The sequence below is a fragment of the Amphiura filiformis genome, chromosome 11 (assembly GCF_039555335.1).
Source record: "Amphiura filiformis chromosome 11, Afil_fr2py, whole genome shotgun sequence".
NCBI lineage: Eukaryota > Metazoa > Echinodermata > Ophiuroidea > Amphilepidida > Amphiuridae > Amphiura > Amphiura filiformis.
The window spans coordinates 49476888-49496294 of NC_092638.1; the positions used below are offsets into that span (position 1 = coordinate 49476888).

The following is a 19407-nucleotide window of genomic DNA, read 5'->3' on the forward strand; positions in this document are numbered from 1 at the left end:
AAAAGTCGCCAATGGTCAACAAAAACGCAAGTCCATCACAACATCATAATGGGCTCTTCTGATGAAGATGTGTGTCACACATCGAAAATTCAAGGTTAGTTGGATTTGTTGTGCTGAAAGTCAGTTTAAACTTTTAGAAACCATAGATGTTATTAAATATAATAACTGCTGAGATTGAAAAAAAACAACTGGCAGCTCTAAAGAGAAACACTGATCTCAGCATCTCACACACTAATCACTGAAGAAAGAAACAAATGGTTCCAAACTTACTTAAGAAAGGAAACTTTGTGCATGCAGATAACAGTTTAAATTCTCTCCAAGTAAGATAATCTTAACTTTAATCAGGCAAAAACCATATTTCAATGGGTTATTCCAGGTGTAATTCATACATACTCCCAATACATGACATGACCTTAATCTCTTACACAGGGGATGCAGATTTCAGGCCTGTTTGAAATTCACACTCCCTGTGTGTAAGATTAAGGTAATGTCTTCCATAGAGGGTGAATGGATTTCAACTGGAATAGCCCAATGTGTAAGATGTTCCTTTTGTAAACTATACAAAAATGTACTATGTGCACTAGGCTTATACCTTGACAGAGATTTCCGGTAGATAATGTGGGTTCCTGAGTCGTGTTGTGATGTAGAACTTGAAGTCGTGAGAGTACTCAATCAGGTTCTCACCAAGCCTCAGATACTGTTGGTAAAGCACAGAAGTGTTATCAAATCAAGATTTTGTTAACTGATCAACGATGATCAAAATATAGACATGGTTCCTCATTGAGCAGATTACCAAATGATTTGCACCTCACCTCACCTAAACTCAACAAGTTATATAACATCTCTATAGCATATATACAAATCTTTTTTTGAGCCACACTTTTTTACAGTGGGAAAGTCTACACTTATTACATCCATTGTCTTGAAAAAGTTAGTGTTAAGGGAGTGGTCATTATTTATGCTGGGGAAATGAAGAGTTTAGGGGGACCACAATTTTTTCCCAAGAGGGGGAATGTAAATTGTTTCTGGAAATAAGGGGAATAAATAAATATTTCATTGATAATCGGGGAACCTGAAGTTTTTTGTAAGTCATGAATAGAGACATGATTTTTTAAAATAATATTTGAGATCCTCCATTCCCCATGTAAATAATGACCGGCCCATAAGCTACTTAAGCCACAGCTTTCAACTGATACTAAACCTATTTACTGAAGATTTTGGCACATACTTGGGCAAAAACAAAGTTTCCTCCCTTAAGTCTTTACATCCTTTACCCATGCAACGGTCATTGAAAAAAAAACCCAAAGCTATGTCAATTAAAAGTAAGATGTTAGTGAAGTAAATACAAGATACACCCTTCTACCATATTAACCCCATGAGAACTACCTACCTATTGGTCAAAAAGGAGTTTTCATTATCAATTGGACCAACCAGCAATATTGTTAGAATAATTTCACCACGCGAAATAGTTCGGGTGAATTATTTGCAAAACTCCATTCTGATTGGTGATTAAAATGAAGATATCATGTAATTGACCTATCAGATGCAATGTTAGATCGGCAGGTAATGCTCAGGGGTGAATGAATTAGCCCTCTTTAACTTACCTCTACGCCTTGTTGTTTGAATGTCTGCTTCAACAGGATTGGTTCCAACAATGGATCCAACTCTTCACCGACATTTTCAAGCAGCACCGGTTTACCAAACTGTATGCTGTTCTCAAGTATTCTGACATAGTTGGCGTCAGAGAGTTTGATGATGGATAACTGATTAGCTTTCTCCATGTTTTTGACCCACTTGTTGGCTTGACCTGGGTTGAAAAACGGAATGAATAAAGTGTTTGAACTAGGTTTGAGATTACAGGTTGATAGTCTGATTAGTCCAAAAACCCAATTACTTAGTGCTCTGTGTGCTAGCCATGTGGAAAAAGTTCAAGTTTTGAAATATTTTCTCAAAATATCAAGAGCTATCTTAAGAACTACTGAATCAATACTAGGCTTGTTTGTACTCATTTTAATGCATTTTTAATGCTGATTCCAAATATGGTCATGAAAAGTTACATTTCTGAAATTTTTGAATTTTTAAAAAAAAATTTGAAACTTGACGACTGCAGTCGACACCCGCGTCAAGAGAGTTAATTATAAGCCCAACCCTTACCCCAATCCTAACCCCAAAACTAACCATAACTCTAATCCTAACAGTGAACAATTACCCTATCTCTAACCTATCCGTAACACTAACCTTATCCTAACCTCAAATGCTAAAACCCTAACTTGACCCCTTTTTGGACTAATGGACTGTTCCTGATTTTGCTGACAAGCCAATAAGGCCAAAAAAAAAGGTTTGTCTCAAAGCTCGCGCGCGCATTTGTAAAATCGTGAGATTTGGAAAAAAAAGAAATGCGGAATTTTTTTTTATTTCAAAAAAATTTTTTTATAGTTTTTCCAGAAAAATTCGCGAAAATCAGATTTTTTTCTCCAAATACCATGGAAAAAGTCCGGAATTAAAAAAATATAAAAAATCGCATTTCCCATTTGTTTTCAAACCACTCGTGAGCTTTGAGACAAACCATTATTGTTTTTTGGCCTAAGAAGGTATGTGACCAGCTCCAACAAAACCTGGAACAAGTCGCCAGACATTGTTTTGAGTTATTGGCCTTTAAAGATGGCATTCCCATAAAAAAAAAAATTCTGAATTTACTGTGGGACTAGGTGGACTTTCAAATCCTTGAAAGTACTTATTAAAAAGAGGTTTATTTAATCAATAATTAACATATTAATATAAACAAATAAAAAAAAGGAAGTCCACACATGTTGGAGCCGTTATAATTTTGGTGCTTTTTAGGCGATTATATCGCAAGCGTAGTCACAAAATAACAATTGGGATTTTGATACTGTGACCGTGGAAATATGCATCTATGAAATTCGAATGCCCAATGTGTTCATTCCATTTGAATTCATACTCCCCTGTGGAAGGTGATTCCAAATTTTCCACAGGGGGAGCATGGATTTTTAAAAATGGAATAGCCCATTTTATTGTTAAAGATGATCAAATTTTTAAACAAACAAAAAGAGAGAGAAAAAAACCCCCAGGATTGTGGATGATTTTTATCAGAAAAATACAATTTTACCTTAATAACACAATTGTTTATGTGTCTTATATATCCACCTTATATCTTCATTAAAATACCAACCTTGGGGATCAATGAGCAGAGGCCATCGTCTAGAGTTGTCCACAATGATGCCGTTATCAACCGAGAAGGAATCAACGGGTAAGCCGGCGATATTCCACGCCCTGACTTTGACTGGTTCTCCCAAGGTAGCACTTAGGGAGAAGGTTTCTGAACACGGAATCAGTTTCTCTTGACACAATTTCTGCCATTCTTCTGTGGCTTTCTGTAATATCAAGATGACACCAATCAAATGATGACAAGGTCTGGATCTGGATTGGGTTTTGCTACTCTGATAGCATGGGTATAATGCATCCAGGGTACCCAATTGAGGCGTGTGGGATGGCAGGTGCCATATTTTTATTCAGTTTTAGCCATTTAATCAACACACTGCAGTGTACTTCTTGATATTAATACATTGACCTTATTTGAAATGAGCCAAGGAAGCCAATAATCACATTTATATTCCCGCAAGTCTTGCGGTTCTTGAGTTAAGACCAATAATATATATGGCGTTTACCCACTCCCAGGAAAAATCATGCACATGGGGTGGCAATGTCAAACCTTCGAATCTCCTTTTTAGAACCCATACCATTCCTCCTGTGTGTCAGCTTGATTTGTCTCAATATTTGAGTGCAAACAGTGCTAGGCATTGTTCCCCTCCGACCCACCTTAACTGTTTTTGGCAGGTCATTTGCCAATGCACATACTCTGGTTAGTATTTATTTTTCAAATTGGATGGAATAAAGCCACAATAAAAGTTTTTCAACTTGTTTTTAAATCACAGAGCACAATAAACATTAGAAAATTTATACTCTTTACTTTAAAGAAAGAAAATGCATATATTCTTCCAATTTCTTTTAATTTTATTTGTAAGTTAACTATTTTTAAGGATTTTTAGTCTGTGGGAGTATTTATTTGTCACCACTTTTCAACTCACCAGTCTGTAATCCACTGTGAACGCTCCCAAGTACGCAACCACGCCAGACGATATCAGCACATCACCAGTAATCTTGATATACCTCTCCCCTAACACACCGGCTGCATCGTTCCACCTGTCCTTCTCTCCTCCCAATCCGCCGATCAGCTTCTCCGCTCTCTCAAGTTTTTGTGAACACAGCTCAATGTTTGCTTCCAAGTCTTTCTTCTTTTGGATCATCATTTCGAGTTCATCGTTCAGCGCTTGGAGTTTGTCTGTGACCTCTTTTAGCTGAGCTTGCTTGGTCTTGAGTTTCTCCATTTGCGTGGCTAGCTCTGCTTCCGCTTCAGCTAATTTGAGCTTCTTGGGGGCTACAACCTATGAAATCAATCATTGGGAGAAAAAAAGTTGTTTGATTTTCCTCATCCTTCTGATCCCAATCTGGAAAAACTTTTTTTTTGGTTTTACTGTATAAAAGAATACCAACTCTAATTTTGGAAATTCCAGAAAAAGTTTTTTTTTTTTTTTTTCAAAATTGTTGACATCCAAAAAGTTTTTTAAACATGAATGAAGTGGTATACAGCAGAGAAAATCCCAATTCACACCTATTTGGGATATTTGTTAAACTAATTAGGCAAACATGTTTTGGCTATGAGCTTTTAAAAAAAAATTTTTTATTTTTTTTAAATCCAAACAACCGACCCTACCACTTGGAAGGGATTCATGGACAATTAAGCAATTTGTTTCTGGCCTTATAAATACTAGTATCAATAACTGAAAAAATGTGTCAACTTTCAAATTTGATAAGTTTGGATAATATTTACTTCATTATTTTTTTTTATTTTTTATTTCTTGACTCAAAATGTATACATTTTGCATTATCTGGTAGCAAATGTTGATTTCATTTTGTAGATATGTATTATAAAAATCACTGTACCTTTGCAACTCTATCATAGGTATCCATAGCTCTGACCCATTTACATAAACCTTCACAGGCACTGGAGATCTTACTAATCACAGATGGCTCGAAGTCTGGATTGGGAATGTATCTGTGGGGAAAAATACAAGACAAGATAAGACCGGTATGACCCAATGCTAAAATCAACATCACTTCTGAGTAATGAGGATGCGTTGCTAGCAATCAAGTCTCACAGAAAAAGCAGTGGACCAGTTTATACGTGATCAAGCCATCAGACAAGATGGCAAAAGCTCAATTCAACGAGCAATAAATTTTGGATTTGGCTAACAAAATTAACCAGTTTATGCTTATTGTTTTGTTTACCCGTTCCAGAACTTGGGAAGCTGATCCTGGTTGTGATGGTTTATTGTGGTATTTACAGGGTGTGCACTTCTGAGCTGCAAGTCACTGATTGTTGCTAGATGGATTATATGGTGTGTCTTGAGCCACAGCAGTTAGCAAATTCCTCAGCATGTGCCGAGACTTGAAAATTTATACCTGTGCAACGCACACAATAAATCACTCCACTTTTCTTTTTCTTTCAAATATTGTTTTCATACTCACTTGTCTCTGATCTTCTTCATGATGGCAGGTGCGATATTATCCTTGTCATACGTCTTCAAATACTCAAGGAACTTCATATCACCCAGCAATTTTTGTGACGGCCCCCAGTAATCTTCCGCCATCTTTCCGGTTGAAGGGTCCGGTTTTCTCTCAGGTTTGACGCTGCGCATGACGCACACAGCTTCCATGACAAGTTTGACACCACCAGGAGGATTCTGATTTGTGGATTAAAAAGGGGGAAATGAAATAAATTACACCTCCACTTAGTACATCGCAAAGAAGGAATGGAAGCATGTGTCAACGGCAGAATGAACCACATTCTGGCGACACTTAAACAGGTTTCACTTACTACTAAAATAACGCACACTAAGGACAATAATACATATTGGTTATAAACAAAAACAGCACCCACTTCTCTATTAAGTGATAACAAAAATTTCCATTTTTACCCCAATATTTTTCGGAGAAAAAAAAATCAGTTAGCTTTTCATGAAGAAGAGACATGAACTTAGGGAAGTTTTTTTAATTTTTAATTTTTTTGAAATTTGTCTCCTTTTTCGAAATATTGAAAAAACATGTGAAAAAGCTGTATCTGGTGCATGGTTTAAATGTGCCTCTTTTTGCACCAATGAATTCATAATGTCTGCTTTTACTATTAGTGCGCCAAAATTCAAAATTATTAAAAAATCTAAGTGGCATCTTGACTGCAAATTTGCTGGCGTTAACAACATACCGGATGCGCCTTTACTGCGTAGGACATACGTGCAGGGTTGCGCCGCGTCACACGACACAAATCGCAATATTTCACATTCGTGCATTCCTGACTCATTATCTCCCGCCAATTTACTAAGCTCTCTTGAGCCATGTGACTTGTTAGAGTTGAAAAGAGTGAAATAAATTAAGCAAAAATATGAGGAAATATTAACAAGTTGTATTTAATCCATTTCAAGTGAAAGAATACATCTTAGTGTAGCTTAGTGTTCATAAGTATCAAGAAATCTCAAATTTGGGTGTAGACGAATGTGTCTCCCCTTATTCTGGCCTTAAAATAAACGAGAAATACAAACCTTCATGGCTTTGACCATAGATATATCACTTGGTTTCAGCGTGTTAAGAGCCGCCATAGATGCCTCCAATGCTGGAATAGCTTCTGCCAAATCACCCTCGCATTCTTCCTTGATTGCTGAGGCTGCTGCAGCCGCTTTACTTGCTACCTCTTCATCTGCTGCTACAACCTATGGGTGGTGTGATATAGAACAAAATCATGTAAATGAGTATGTTAGGAAATGAGATCTGAAGGGATTCTTAATCATCCTTGCATTCTTCCTTGATTACCCTGGCTGCTTCAGCTATTTTGCTTGCTACCTGTTAATTCTTTTTTATGTTGAGCATATCTAGGCATTAACAGATGAAATCTATGAGATAATGCTGACGAAACTTCGACCAGGCATGAATGACCTGGTGAAGGGGGTTGCCATAGATAGCGGGTTGGGCATTTTTACAGGACAGGCAAGTATAGCCAACAATCAGGCTTGTTACTCTGATCAGAACCAACAATAACAAGGTCTTTTATCATGGGTCATCTGCCCCACCTTTATCAAATGAGCCATGGGGAGAGAGGAATTAGATTTTTATTGGTCCTGCTGGGAATTCTGCTGCTACAACTTAAGGGTGGGGTGATATAGATCAGAGAGATGTCACTGACTTAAAGTCATAATGTACAATCTTATAATATGAATTTGGTTAATTTTTTTCAAACCTGATTTTTTGGCATATTTGTAATGTTTACACATGTCACAACTTGCACCCAAATGGAATCAGCCATATTTGTTGTGTTTGTAGGTAAACAGTGCAAAGTTCGACATAAAGTCATAATTCAAGAAATTATGACTTTATGTCCTCCCATAGAACTGCGTGTTAAACGGCCAAAATAACAAGCAGTGTTTCTTTCACTTTACCTTGTTATTTCAGCTAAAAATGGACAGAAACCATTCCCGATCATTATTACTAGTATTATTTCAGCATTTTGAGTATATAATGACGAATTTAAAATTTGAAGGAAATCGTATATTAAGCCGTTAATAGGAAAACGAGTTTTAAATCACCATAATTTTTAAATGGACTAGCCCAACTAACAGCACAATAAGAACTTTTACTTAGCCTGAATACTGTTTAATCTCCAAAGGTTTCTCTAAATGAGATACAATCAAAAGGACAGAAACCATACCGCATCAGTACCAAGCTTTCCCTACCTCTTTTTGTGCTTCAACTTCCACTGAGTCCTGTTCAATCTTCTCCATGAGTTTATCCGTCTCCGCTGATGTCTTGATCAGCTCTGGCTGTAAGGCTGTCAGTTCTTCTTGCATCACAGCAACCTGGTCAAACACACAATAACAGTTAAACAACAATATTTTACTGTACGGCAAAAAAAAATTGTTTGTTTGTCCATAGAGGCTTATGAAACAGTTGGGTCGGTAGGTCGGATTTTTTTTTGTTTTTTTTACAGATATTACACTTTAAAAACCTTGCACCTTATTTTAAAAAAAAAAAAATTTAAAAAAAAAGAAAAAAGAGACACAGCCGGGACCAGGGTACACGGTCGGTCGGACGTGGACAAACAAACAATTTTTTTTTTGGCCTAATTTATCATAGTTTTCTGACTTTATCAAGGGCAGTTTCCAAAAAGAGCTATATTAATTCTGGAGTCTACTTCAGGTATTAGCCCTGCCTTCTGGAAGTGGGGCTTTAACCACCATACTGACATGACCCATTCTTGACATTTTCTTAACTCTCAAGAAAATGTCAAGAATGGGTCAAGAATGTCAAGAAACCTGAACTAAACTTCTGTTAGAAAGTTAAAGCAACATTGTAACAAGTGCTGAGGATGCCGCCCTCAATTGTTTTCAAAAGTCAGATTTTTACACGATTGTCACATACTTTAGTGAACTAACATACCCCGCAAAAATGAAGGCCTTGGGTGATATTTTTATGAACAAATTTGAGATTCTTAATAAAATCACACAACTCAAGATTTAATTCATATAATTCGAATATTACTAGTCGAACTCGCTTATGGCTGAAATGTCTCATTGCGCTTTACTGTTAGGTCTGCCAAAAAGTAAAAGCTAATACTATTTTTTTTGGTGCACAAAAAAAATGTATTGTTTGGTTAGAAGTGCATCTAACAGCAATCTAATAAGCCTGGGAAACAATCTAGAATCCGGGAAGCTAATTCCTGCGAAATTTGGGGATTTGGAGGGAAATTTGGGAATTTGGAGAGCAAGAAATACATAAGAAAGTATGGGAATTGTTCCTATCTTGAAGTAAAATTTGGCTTTATTGTCCCAACAATAACCCTTTTTTCAGCCCCAATCTTACCTGCCCAGATGCAAAGGCTAGCTTTTCCAGACCGCCCAAGTAACGATTCTTCATGGTCATAATCTCATTACGTTTGAGACCCAGTAGTTTCTTGAATGTCATAATCAGTTCCAGGTATGACGTTGGCGTCACATAGTTGTATCGACGTAGGGTGTCAAGAAACCTGGTTGAAACATAAAAAAATCATGCATATCGCATCTCCAGTTTTATTGTAATATTACCAGTTTTATTGTTTCACTATCTGACGGCGGATCAACTTTAAGCACGCTTTTAAAACCATTTTGTGTAATTACTCATTGCACCTATTTTTTCAATGTGGACCATCCATACTTCCTCCACAATTGGATAGCAATACATGATGTACAGTACGGTACAATAACTGTAGACCTCCATGATACCTGACAATGTTTCTGGTCCACAACATGCAAAAAGAGAATGTACAGTGTTGAACATGTCCTCATGTGACAAATGATTACCTATGTGTACACACCCCCTAACTATCCCCCACCCCACCCCACCCCACACAAACCGTAACCAATATTACTTACTCTTCAGACATGATTCTAACACTCTCATGGAAGTGTTTACACATAGCCACACATTCCTTGCGAACATGGTCTTCCAAGTCAACATCCTCTAGGAATGAATTGGCTACCATCTCAAGGGCATCCTCTGGCCAGGCCTGGAAATATTGAAAAAAAAAAAGCAATAAAATTGTTTGCAAATGCAAGAAACCAAAACTATATGTCATCGCCAATTTCAGCAGATGGTCACTGTACAAATTGAACTGGTCCTGTAATGATGTGTGCATCAACGATGATGTTGTTTCTGTTTTTAAGATGTCATGACATTTTAGAATTTGACCCCCTGTGACTGCTACAAAAGGCCATAAAATGTCATATATGGTAAAAAATTTCTGCAAATCAGTGTAGATTGATATTATGACCCCTCTATAACCCCAAAATGTGTTGTTTTGACTTGGACATTTGGTTTTGTAGAATAACTTTAGAACGACAGGTCATAGATAGCACAAACTTGCATATTTGAAATTAATAATTTGGAGTACCTTTCGACACAATTAGAGCATTTACCCTTGTATGACCTTTCCTGACCTCTAATGGTCACTAGGGGTCAAATCCAAATTGCATCTACATCTTAAAATATACATTGGACTATGTACTTTGCGTGTGGAAACTCTCATGCTTTTATCACAAAATGCACAATAACTTTGGCTTTAGAGTTTAAATAATTTACACAAAACCCAAGATCAACAAAATTATTATGAATTTAGGTGACAAGATTGTCTTCATTTTTTGGTTAATAAAACCTAGAGTAGCTTTGTTCGGCCGATAATTAAATTACTTATATTTTTTTACTCAATCCAACCCGAATCCTATGATCTTAAAAACTCAAAAAACAACAATTACAGAGTTTTCTGACATGTTGCAATGGCAAATCTAGTATGATGTAACGATTTTGTTTAAATTTGTGTCAAAACTTACCTGGAACCAATCAATGGTACAACAATTGATGAGCGATGGAAACATCCTGAGTCTGTTACGGAAAGCGTCTCCTATAGGACTCATGGCTAGTACTACGTGTAGGTTTTGTTTCACTCTCTCTATGAAGAAGTTATACATGGCAAGAGGCGTGGCCTCAATCTTTCTACCCTGTGAAGGAAATTCAAATCAAGAGGTCAACATTTTGTATGCAACTATCATTAGCAAGAATTTTAAATAAAACATCTAGTAAATACAAAGAATATGAAGTCATTGACATTCATAAATGGGGTATTCCAGTTGAAATCCATATATACCCCTATCAAACTTATCTCCCACACAGGGGGTGTAAATTTCAAATGGAGTCACCCATTCAGGTAACACCATTTGGAATTCACACTCCCAGTGTGGAAGATTTAGGTCATGTCCATAGGGGTGTTTGGAAATCAATTGGAATAGCCAAATGAACAACTATAATATGTACAGACCTTATTCCTGTGACATCACTGAATCGATATTTAGTATTAGATGTAAACAAACAACATGTGCATTTCCCATGTCCACGCAATGTGAAAACGCCAAACATTGCATATTTTCTCTTCGGTTTTGTCATATTGCACCTCAACTTCCAGATTAATAGTTTGAACGGAACTGCATATATTGTTTTTATTGTTTTAGCGTGTTTTGATATAACAAAATACAAAAGATTTTTTAGAAATATCTTCCATGGGGGAGTATGCATTTTCAATGGAATTAACACATTAGGCAGCTCCATTTGAATTCCATACACCCTCTGAGAAAGATTCAACCTTCCACAGAAGGAGGATGGGTTTCAAATAGAGTTGGTTAATATGCTAATTCTATTTGAAATTCATACACCCCCTGAAGCATATATTTCCTAAATCTTCCAACAAGGGGGTATGGACTCTAAATGTATTATCCCAATGACTGACCTCTACTCTGGCAGCATTCTGCATCTTCTCTATGATCTCGGCTCTCTCATCAGCAGCATACATGTTGGGCACATCACCAGTGTTTAGGATCATGTTGATATCCTCTACAAAAGATTCATCCTTGATTTGATTATCACTGAACAAGAACACTATCTGCTTGCCCTCACCACCTGCTTTCATTAAAAGCTGTTGATGAAACAAAGGTCAATAGGTCAGAGAAAGGTTAAGCAAAGGTCAAATAGGATGGCAGCATACATGTTGGGCACATCACCAGTGTTTAGGATCATATTGATATCCTCTACAAAAGACTCATCCTTGATTTGATTATCACTGAACAAGAACACTATCTGCTTGCCCTCACCGCCTGCTTTCATTAACAGCTGTTGATGAAACAAAGGTCAATAGGTCAGAGAAAGGTTAAATAGGATGGCAGCATACATGTTGGGCACATCACCAGTGTTTAGGATCATATTGATATCCTCTACAAAAGACTCATCCTTGATTTGATTATCACTGAACAAGAACACTATCTGCTTGCCCTCACCACCCGCTTTCATTAAAAGCTGTTGATGAAACAAAGGTCAATAGGTCAGAGAAAGGTTAAATAGGATGGCAGCATACATGTTGGGCACATCACCAGTGTTTAGGATCATATTGATATCCTCTACAAAAGATTCATCCTTGATTTGATTATCACTGAACAAGAACACTATCTGCTTGCCTTCACCGCCTGCTTTCATTAAAAGCTATTGACAAAACAAAGGTCAATAGGTCAGAGAAAGGTAAATAGGATGGCAGCATACATGTTGGGCACATCACCAGTGTTTAGGATCATGTTGATATCCTCTACAAAAGACTCATCCTTGATTTGATTATCACTGAACAAGAACACTATCTGCTTGCCTTCACCACCTGCTTTCATTAAAAGCTGTCGACAAAACAAAGGTCAAAAGGTCAGAGAAAGGTTAAACAAAGTTCAAACAGGATGGTAGCTGCCATCTTTAATTGATTATCACTGAACAAGAACACTATCTGCTTGCCCTCACCACCCGCTTTCATTAAAAGCTGTCGACAAAACAAAGGTCAAAAGGTCAGAGAAAGGTTAAACAAAGTTCAAACAGGATGGTAGCTGCCATCTTTAATTGATTATCACTGAACAAGAACACTATCTGTTTGCCCTCACCAACCGCTTTCATTAAAAGCTGTTGACAAAACAAAGGTCAATAGGTCAGAGAAAGGTTAAACAAAGGTCAAACAAGATGGCAGCATACATGTTGGGCACATCACCAGTGTTTAGGATCATATTGATATCCTCTACAAAAGACTCATCCTTGATTTGATTATCACTGAACAAGAACACTATCTGCTTGCCTTCACCACCTGCTTTCATTAAAAGCTGTTGACAAAACAAAGGTCAAAAGGTCAGAGAAAGGTTAAACAAAGTTCAAACAGGATGGTAGCTGCCATCTTTAATTGATTATCACTGAACAAGAACACTATCTGCTTGCCCTCACCACCCGCTTTCATTAAAAGCTGTCGACAAAACAAAGGTCAAAAGGTCAGAGAAAGGTTAAACAAAGTTCAAACAGGATGGTAGCTGCCATCTTTAATTGATTATCACTGAACAAGAACACTATCTGTTTGCCCTCACCAACCGCTTTCATTAACAGCTGTTGACAAAACAAAGGTCAATAGGTCAGAGAAAGGTTAAACAAAGGTCAAACAAGATGGCAGCATACATGTTGGGCACATCACCAGTGTTTAGGATCATATTGATATCCTCTACAAAAGATTCATCCTTGATTTGATTATCACTGAACAAGAACACTATCTGCTTGCCCTCACCGCCTGCTTTCATTAAAAGCTGTTGATGAAACAAAGGTCAATAGGTCAGAGAAAGGTTAAATAGGATGGCAGCATACATGTTGGGCACATCACCAGTGTTTAGGATCATATTGATATCCTCTACAAAAGATTCATCCTTGATTTGATTATCACTGAACAAGAACACGATCTGCTTGCCCTCACCGCCTGCTTTCATTAACAGCTGTTGATGAAACAAAGGTCAATAGGTCAGAGAAAGGTTAAATAGGATGGCAGCATACATGTTGGGCACATCACCAGTGTTTAGGATCATATTGATATCCTCTACAAAAGATTCATCCTTGATTTGATTATCACTGAACAAGAACACTATCTGCTTGCCCTCACCACCCGCTTTCATTAAAAGCTGTTGATGAAACAAAGGTCAATAGGTCAGAGAAAGGTTAAATAGGATGGCAGCATACATGTTGGGCACATCACCAGTGTTTAGGATCATATTGATATCCTCTACAAAAGATTCATCCTTGATTTGATTATCACTGAACAAGAACACTATCTGCTTGCCCTCTCCACCTGCTTTCATTAAAAGCTGTTGAGGGTACATGCCACTAAATAGCTTTCCATAGACTTTACGTGCAAAATAGGGGTCACGTTTTAGGCTATAAGTCGAGTTAGGCCTTACTTTGAAATATATATTTGATATCATCTTAATCAGAACAAAATTCTGCATAACATATCTGAAAATGACACCATATTTTAGGTCTACTTTTTGAGAAAAATAGCGCTATATAAAAGGCCAGATTTTCCCGTGTTTACGTCCGACTGCTAACGCGTTTTGACCTCGTGTGTTCATGCGCTCATCATCGTAAATATCACTCAAATTTTCGCTTTTCTGTTCAAATTAGTAGAGATCACATTCACAAGTTCTAGCAAAACACGATTTGCAACACTAAAATTGTTAATATTGTACCGATTTTGCACAATTTTTATGCAAAGTTGGGACTATAGTCGTGATAAACTTTTACCGGAAACCGCTTCACAGGCGGATTTAGTGGTATGAACCTTTGAAGAGGCTAAAACATCGTTTTTAGGCCTTGAAAATGATTTTGTTATCTTTTTCACTACATTTTAAATTAATTGTAAGAAATTTTGGGGTATTTTCTTTCATACTTTAGACAGGATGTCGATTTCAAGCACAAGCATGATAGCCGACAATTGCCATTTTTCGTCATTTTGATGCACATGAATGCACAATGGTTGCTGATTTGCTATTTTCATGAAGATATTAATTGATGTTAAGAGTAAACGTTCTTTGAACATCTTTTACAAGTGCATAACTTCAAAATTAAAACATTCTCAGTACCTGCAGAATATTTAAAAAGACAAGAAATGTCAATCAAGTAGGCCTACCCCCCCCCCCCCTCCAGCGTCACTTTTAACCCATTTTGTCCAAAAAGCAAATGTAATGAATGGCTATTTGAAATTAAATATTAATATAAATTAAACTTTGAATGTCATAACTATTTAAAATACTGGACAGTGGCATAAATAAAGCAACCTAGAAACTTAAATATCTTAAATCTAATATTTTATGTAATTTTATTAAAATTGAAGGCCAAAACTTGAGTTTAAATGACAAAAAAATTGGTTAAAAAATAATAATGAAATTGAAAAACTTCTTTGTAATTTAAACACCAATAAACAATGTTTTCAATATTTTGAAACTCTTCTTAATTCATATCAAAAGGTTTCAAACTTCTACCAAAATCGGAACTTTTATTAAATTGGAAATAAAAGCAGGCCTATTCGCGGCAAACGCACATACAGCGAAAAACGAGGCGGCGCCCATGAACGCGCTTGTTGATGTCCCTCCTCTTTTCTTCGCGTGCATTTTAAATAGATAAAGACGCGCGGAAAACGCATGGAATTGCTCCTTAAAGGGTACATGCCACTAAATAGCTTTCCATAGACTTTACGTGCAAAATAGGGGTCACGTTTTAGGCTATAAGTCGAGTTACGTCTTACTTTGAAATACATATTTGATATCATCTTAATCAGAACAAAATTCTGCATAACATATCTGAAAATGACACCATATTTTAGGGCTACTTTTTGAGAAAAATAGCGCTATATAAAAAGGCCCGATTTTCCTGTGTTTACGTCCGACTGCTAACCGCGTTTTGACCTCGTGTGTTCATGCGCTCATCATCGTAAATATCACTCAAATTTTTCGTTTTCTGTTCAAATTAGTAGAGATCACATTCACAAGTTCTAGCAAAACACGATTTGCAACACTAAAATTGTTAATATTGTACCGATTTTGCACAATTTTTATGCAAAGTTGGGACTATAGTCGTGATAAACATTTACCGGAAACCGCTTCACAGGCGGATTTAGTGGTATGAACCCTTGACAAAACAAAGGTCAAAAGAAGGTCAAAAGGTCAGAGAAAGGTTAAACAAAGGTCAAACAGGATGGTAGCTGCCATTTTAATTTGATTATCACAGAAAAACAACACAAGCTGCTTGCCTTCACTGCCTGCTTTCATTAAAAGCTGTTGAAAAAAAATGGTCAATAGGTCAGAAGGTCAGAGAAAGGTTAAACAAAGGTCAAACAGGATGGTAACTAACATCTTTAATTTGATTATCACTGAACAAGAACACTACCTGCTTGCCCTTACTGCTCGCTTTCATTAAAAGCTGTTGAAAAAACAAAGGTCAAAAGGTAAAAAGGTCAGAGAAAGGTTAAACAAAGGTCAAACAGGATGGTAGCTGCCATCTTTAATTTGATTATCACTGAACAAGAACACTAGCTGCTTGCCTTTACCACCCACTTTCATTAAAAGCTGTTGATAAAACAAAGGTCACCAAGTCAGAGAAAGGTTAAACAAAGGTCAAACAGGAATGAGTCACTATTCATCATATTTGATAACGGCCATAAATTCACAGACAGATGAACAAGAAAGCAGTTAGGTATGTCTCAAAAGATTGTCTGTTAACAAATTATAATTTTCTTTTCAATCAGAATTTTAAGGAAACTTAAAGTACTTACTTTCTTCAAATCATCCCTCCATTCATTGTTGGTATAATTTTTGGTAATTTCAATCTGGAACAGATCGTAGTCAGCCATGAAAGTAGCCAGCTTGGTGGCGCTTTGTCGACCGCTTCCTCCGACGCCAATCAGCAATGCATGGCCGTTATCTTGTTTGAGCACGCGTGACACTCTTGAGATGTGTTCTATGGCAAACTTGAACATGACCAGCGACATGGGCGCTTTACTGATCTGATTGAATTCACCCAAGTAAAAGTTCATGGCCTCTGTCAGCTCCTTTAGGTTGGTGATTTCATCGTAGATTTTGGCGTCAGTATCTGGGTTGCCAAAGTCACCAAAGAATAGACTCCTGTGTGAAGTGACAAGAAGGATTTTTTTTGTCAATGTAAATAAATATTTTTATGACAGTAATTTATTATTTGCTAAATAAAATAGTTTTTAGTTTTTTCAAATGAAAAATGGGAACCAGTCATTTTTTGACAAGGAGATCAACCTAGCTTATCTTTTGATGTTCACTGATGTATGTAGACCGCAACATCCAGGGGCTATTTTAACGTGCCTCACTGTCACGTACGTGTTGAGATAAAATATTCGTACAGTGACAATTAACAATCCGTGTAGATATGCTTTAATAGTAGACAATGGTAGAGCCTTTCTTACGGTCACATTCAGGTAAAATGTCAATTTTTTATTTTTGAAACGCACTCTACTTCATCAACACTTTTATCTCATTGCACGAACGTGACAGTGAGGCACGTTAAAATAGCCCCTGGCAACATCCCAGCACATAAATTTCATAAGGCTATTGTAGCATAACAAAAGAATAGTTCCTGATAGATGCACAAATCCATTCTAGTGTGAAGTATTAATCCTTTCCTGGCTCATGTGTGTATAAAATATATATCATGGTTTGGTCTGGCTGAAAAAGGTTAAATTTCACATAAGCGGCATTTACAGCACTCGGCGTATACTGGGATGCTGTGAGAATCTTCTCTGAAGACAGACATCCCTTTTCTGATCACTCACTCACCTGATATTATCATCAATTAGTTTCCCAGATGGAGACAGGTGGCTCAGGACCTTATCCATACTCTGCTTGAAGCTATCTTGAGTCTGAGCTTTCACGATATCAAAGAATGTGAGTCTGTGACAAAGAAACAAGAAGCACAATATTATAGGTGATCTACATATGCAATGTTAGATTTTGGAAATATCTTCTACTGATGGGGGAGTATGAATATCAAATGGAATGAGCACATAATGCAGCTCCATTTGAATTTCATGCTCCTTCTTGAGAAAGATTCATCCTGAATCTTTCACAGAGGGAGGGAGGGAGGGTGGGTATCAAATAGAGTTGTTTATGTGCTAATTCCATATGAAATTCATACTCCCCTGTGAAAGATATTTCCAACATCTTCCACAAGGGTAGCGGGAGTGCAGATGCCAACTAAATTAGCCCAATCTCCCCCAATCGCCACCTATGCACCTGAGACTTGGACTCTCAACAAAGCTAACCACAACAGAATCAGGCTTTCAAGATGCGGTGTTGGATGGGCGCATGTTTCGCATCTCCTGGACTCAAAAAAGATCAAACACTTACAGAAGAGTTTGGGGAGACAACCCCATCAATATGCTGATGGTGATGCTTAGATATTTTGGCCACATTGCAAGATGTAAAGGAGATCGTTTGGAATAGGTGATCATGCAAGGTTAACTGACAAACAGGAGGCAAGGAAGACCAAGGATACAATGAATTGATCTAAGTTAAAGACTAATGTAGGGTAAGATAATGGTTAAAGGTAGTCGAACACTATTTTTAAGTTGTTCTAATTGTGCTTGCATTAATATAACATTCCCAATCAAATCCAAAATTTTTTGGTGTTTTTCCTCTTGGGTTTTTCCTCTTGGGCGTTAAAATAGTCTATTCTATTTGAATTCCACACACCTACTATGGAAGACATGACCTTAATTTTCCACACAGGGGGTGTAGATTTCAAATAGGAATCACCCATTCAGGTAAGCCCATTTGAAATTTGCCCTCCCTGTGTGGGATATTAAGATCATGCCTTCTACAGGAGGTGTATGGATTTCAACTGGAATAGCCTAATGCTCACCTATCTTTGTCATCAATGAGCCTATCATAGAACACTCTGTAGACTTCATGAATCCATAGTCTAATCAGCTTGTCCTTATCATCTTCCAAGAGGTTAGTCTTAGGCACCAGCAGCACTCCTCGGATCACACGAGCAAAATCACGCAGGTTGAACACGTAGTGAGACTTAGACGGGGTCGGCAGGAAGTTGGTCATGGCTGCTTTGTATACTCCCATGGTGGCTTGAACCATGATCTGATAATTGGAAAAAGAATGTTGAAGGAAGTTAATCATGAGAAGATGATTGTACTCATGCAATGAAACTGAGTACACGGCAAATCACTATTATTTTTAGCAGCGAAACCAGCTCAAGCAAGAGCTCTGTCCTTCAGTCGTTCGTTTGTAAGAAATGTTCAAACGTTAAACATTGCATGTGTTTTGCACGCTGTAGACGCACTGGTTTGCACGCATATTTTCATGATCGCAATGACAAAAAATGAAAGAAAAAAGTACCCCCACCACATCAAAAAATTGGGAAGGCAAAGGAAAAGATAAGGGGTATGAAGCCCCGTTTTCCACCAAAATTCACCCTGATCATGAGCCAAAATAGTGTAAAATACCAAATAAAAACCCTTTTTTGGAAGCTCAAAGACTTTACATGTAGAGTCTCTCTATAAAAACCTGTATGTGTATATAGCCCACCGATAATACTGGGTAAAAATGATGCAACAGATAATTTTGTTTTTGTTTTTTCCCAATTTTTTTTAAATTTTGCACCCCTCCCGCGACCAAGATAGCTGGCTATGGCCCTGCTGCAGTGACAAAACAAATGTGTGAAGAGGGTTCAGTCGATCTAACCACTTACAAATAAAGATTCTGAAACCAGATCTGGATCTGGATTGGTAATCGGCACCGCCTCCTCTGGAGGATCACGCCAATGGGGGTTAGGGTCAGCTGTTTAGATACGCTGGGTTAAATGTTCTTTGAGTCTTTCTTTAAAGGA

The 19407-nt window shown here is 37.3% G+C and overlaps 2 protein-coding genes across 2 annotated transcripts in view; one reads left to right on the forward strand and one right to left on the reverse strand.

The window, feature by feature from the left end:
* LOC140164937 (L-serine dehydratase/L-threonine deaminase-like) overlaps positions 1 to 19407 on the forward strand; it is a 117895-nt gene that overhangs the window by 68250 nt on the left and 30238 nt on the right. The window lies entirely within an intron of this gene.
* Positions 1 to 19407, reverse strand: part of LOC140164939 (dynein axonemal heavy chain 3-like) — a 99557-nt gene that overhangs the window by 15620 nt on the left and 64530 nt on the right. The window contains 15 exon segments of the mRNA XM_072188337.1: positions 593 to 697; positions 1605 to 1807; positions 3191 to 3392; positions 4107 to 4463; positions 5023 to 5134; positions 5608 to 5822; positions 6675 to 6842; positions 7860 to 7982; positions 8986 to 9148; positions 9534 to 9667; positions 10488 to 10655; positions 11438 to 11623; positions 16313 to 16661; positions 17343 to 17456; positions 18427 to 18659. Of these exon segments, the coding sequence (XP_072044438.1) occupies positions 593 to 697; positions 1605 to 1807; positions 3191 to 3392; positions 4107 to 4463; positions 5023 to 5134; positions 5608 to 5822; positions 6675 to 6842; positions 7860 to 7982; positions 8986 to 9148; positions 9534 to 9667; positions 10488 to 10655; positions 11438 to 11623; positions 16313 to 16661; positions 17343 to 17456; positions 18427 to 18659 (2832 nt within the window).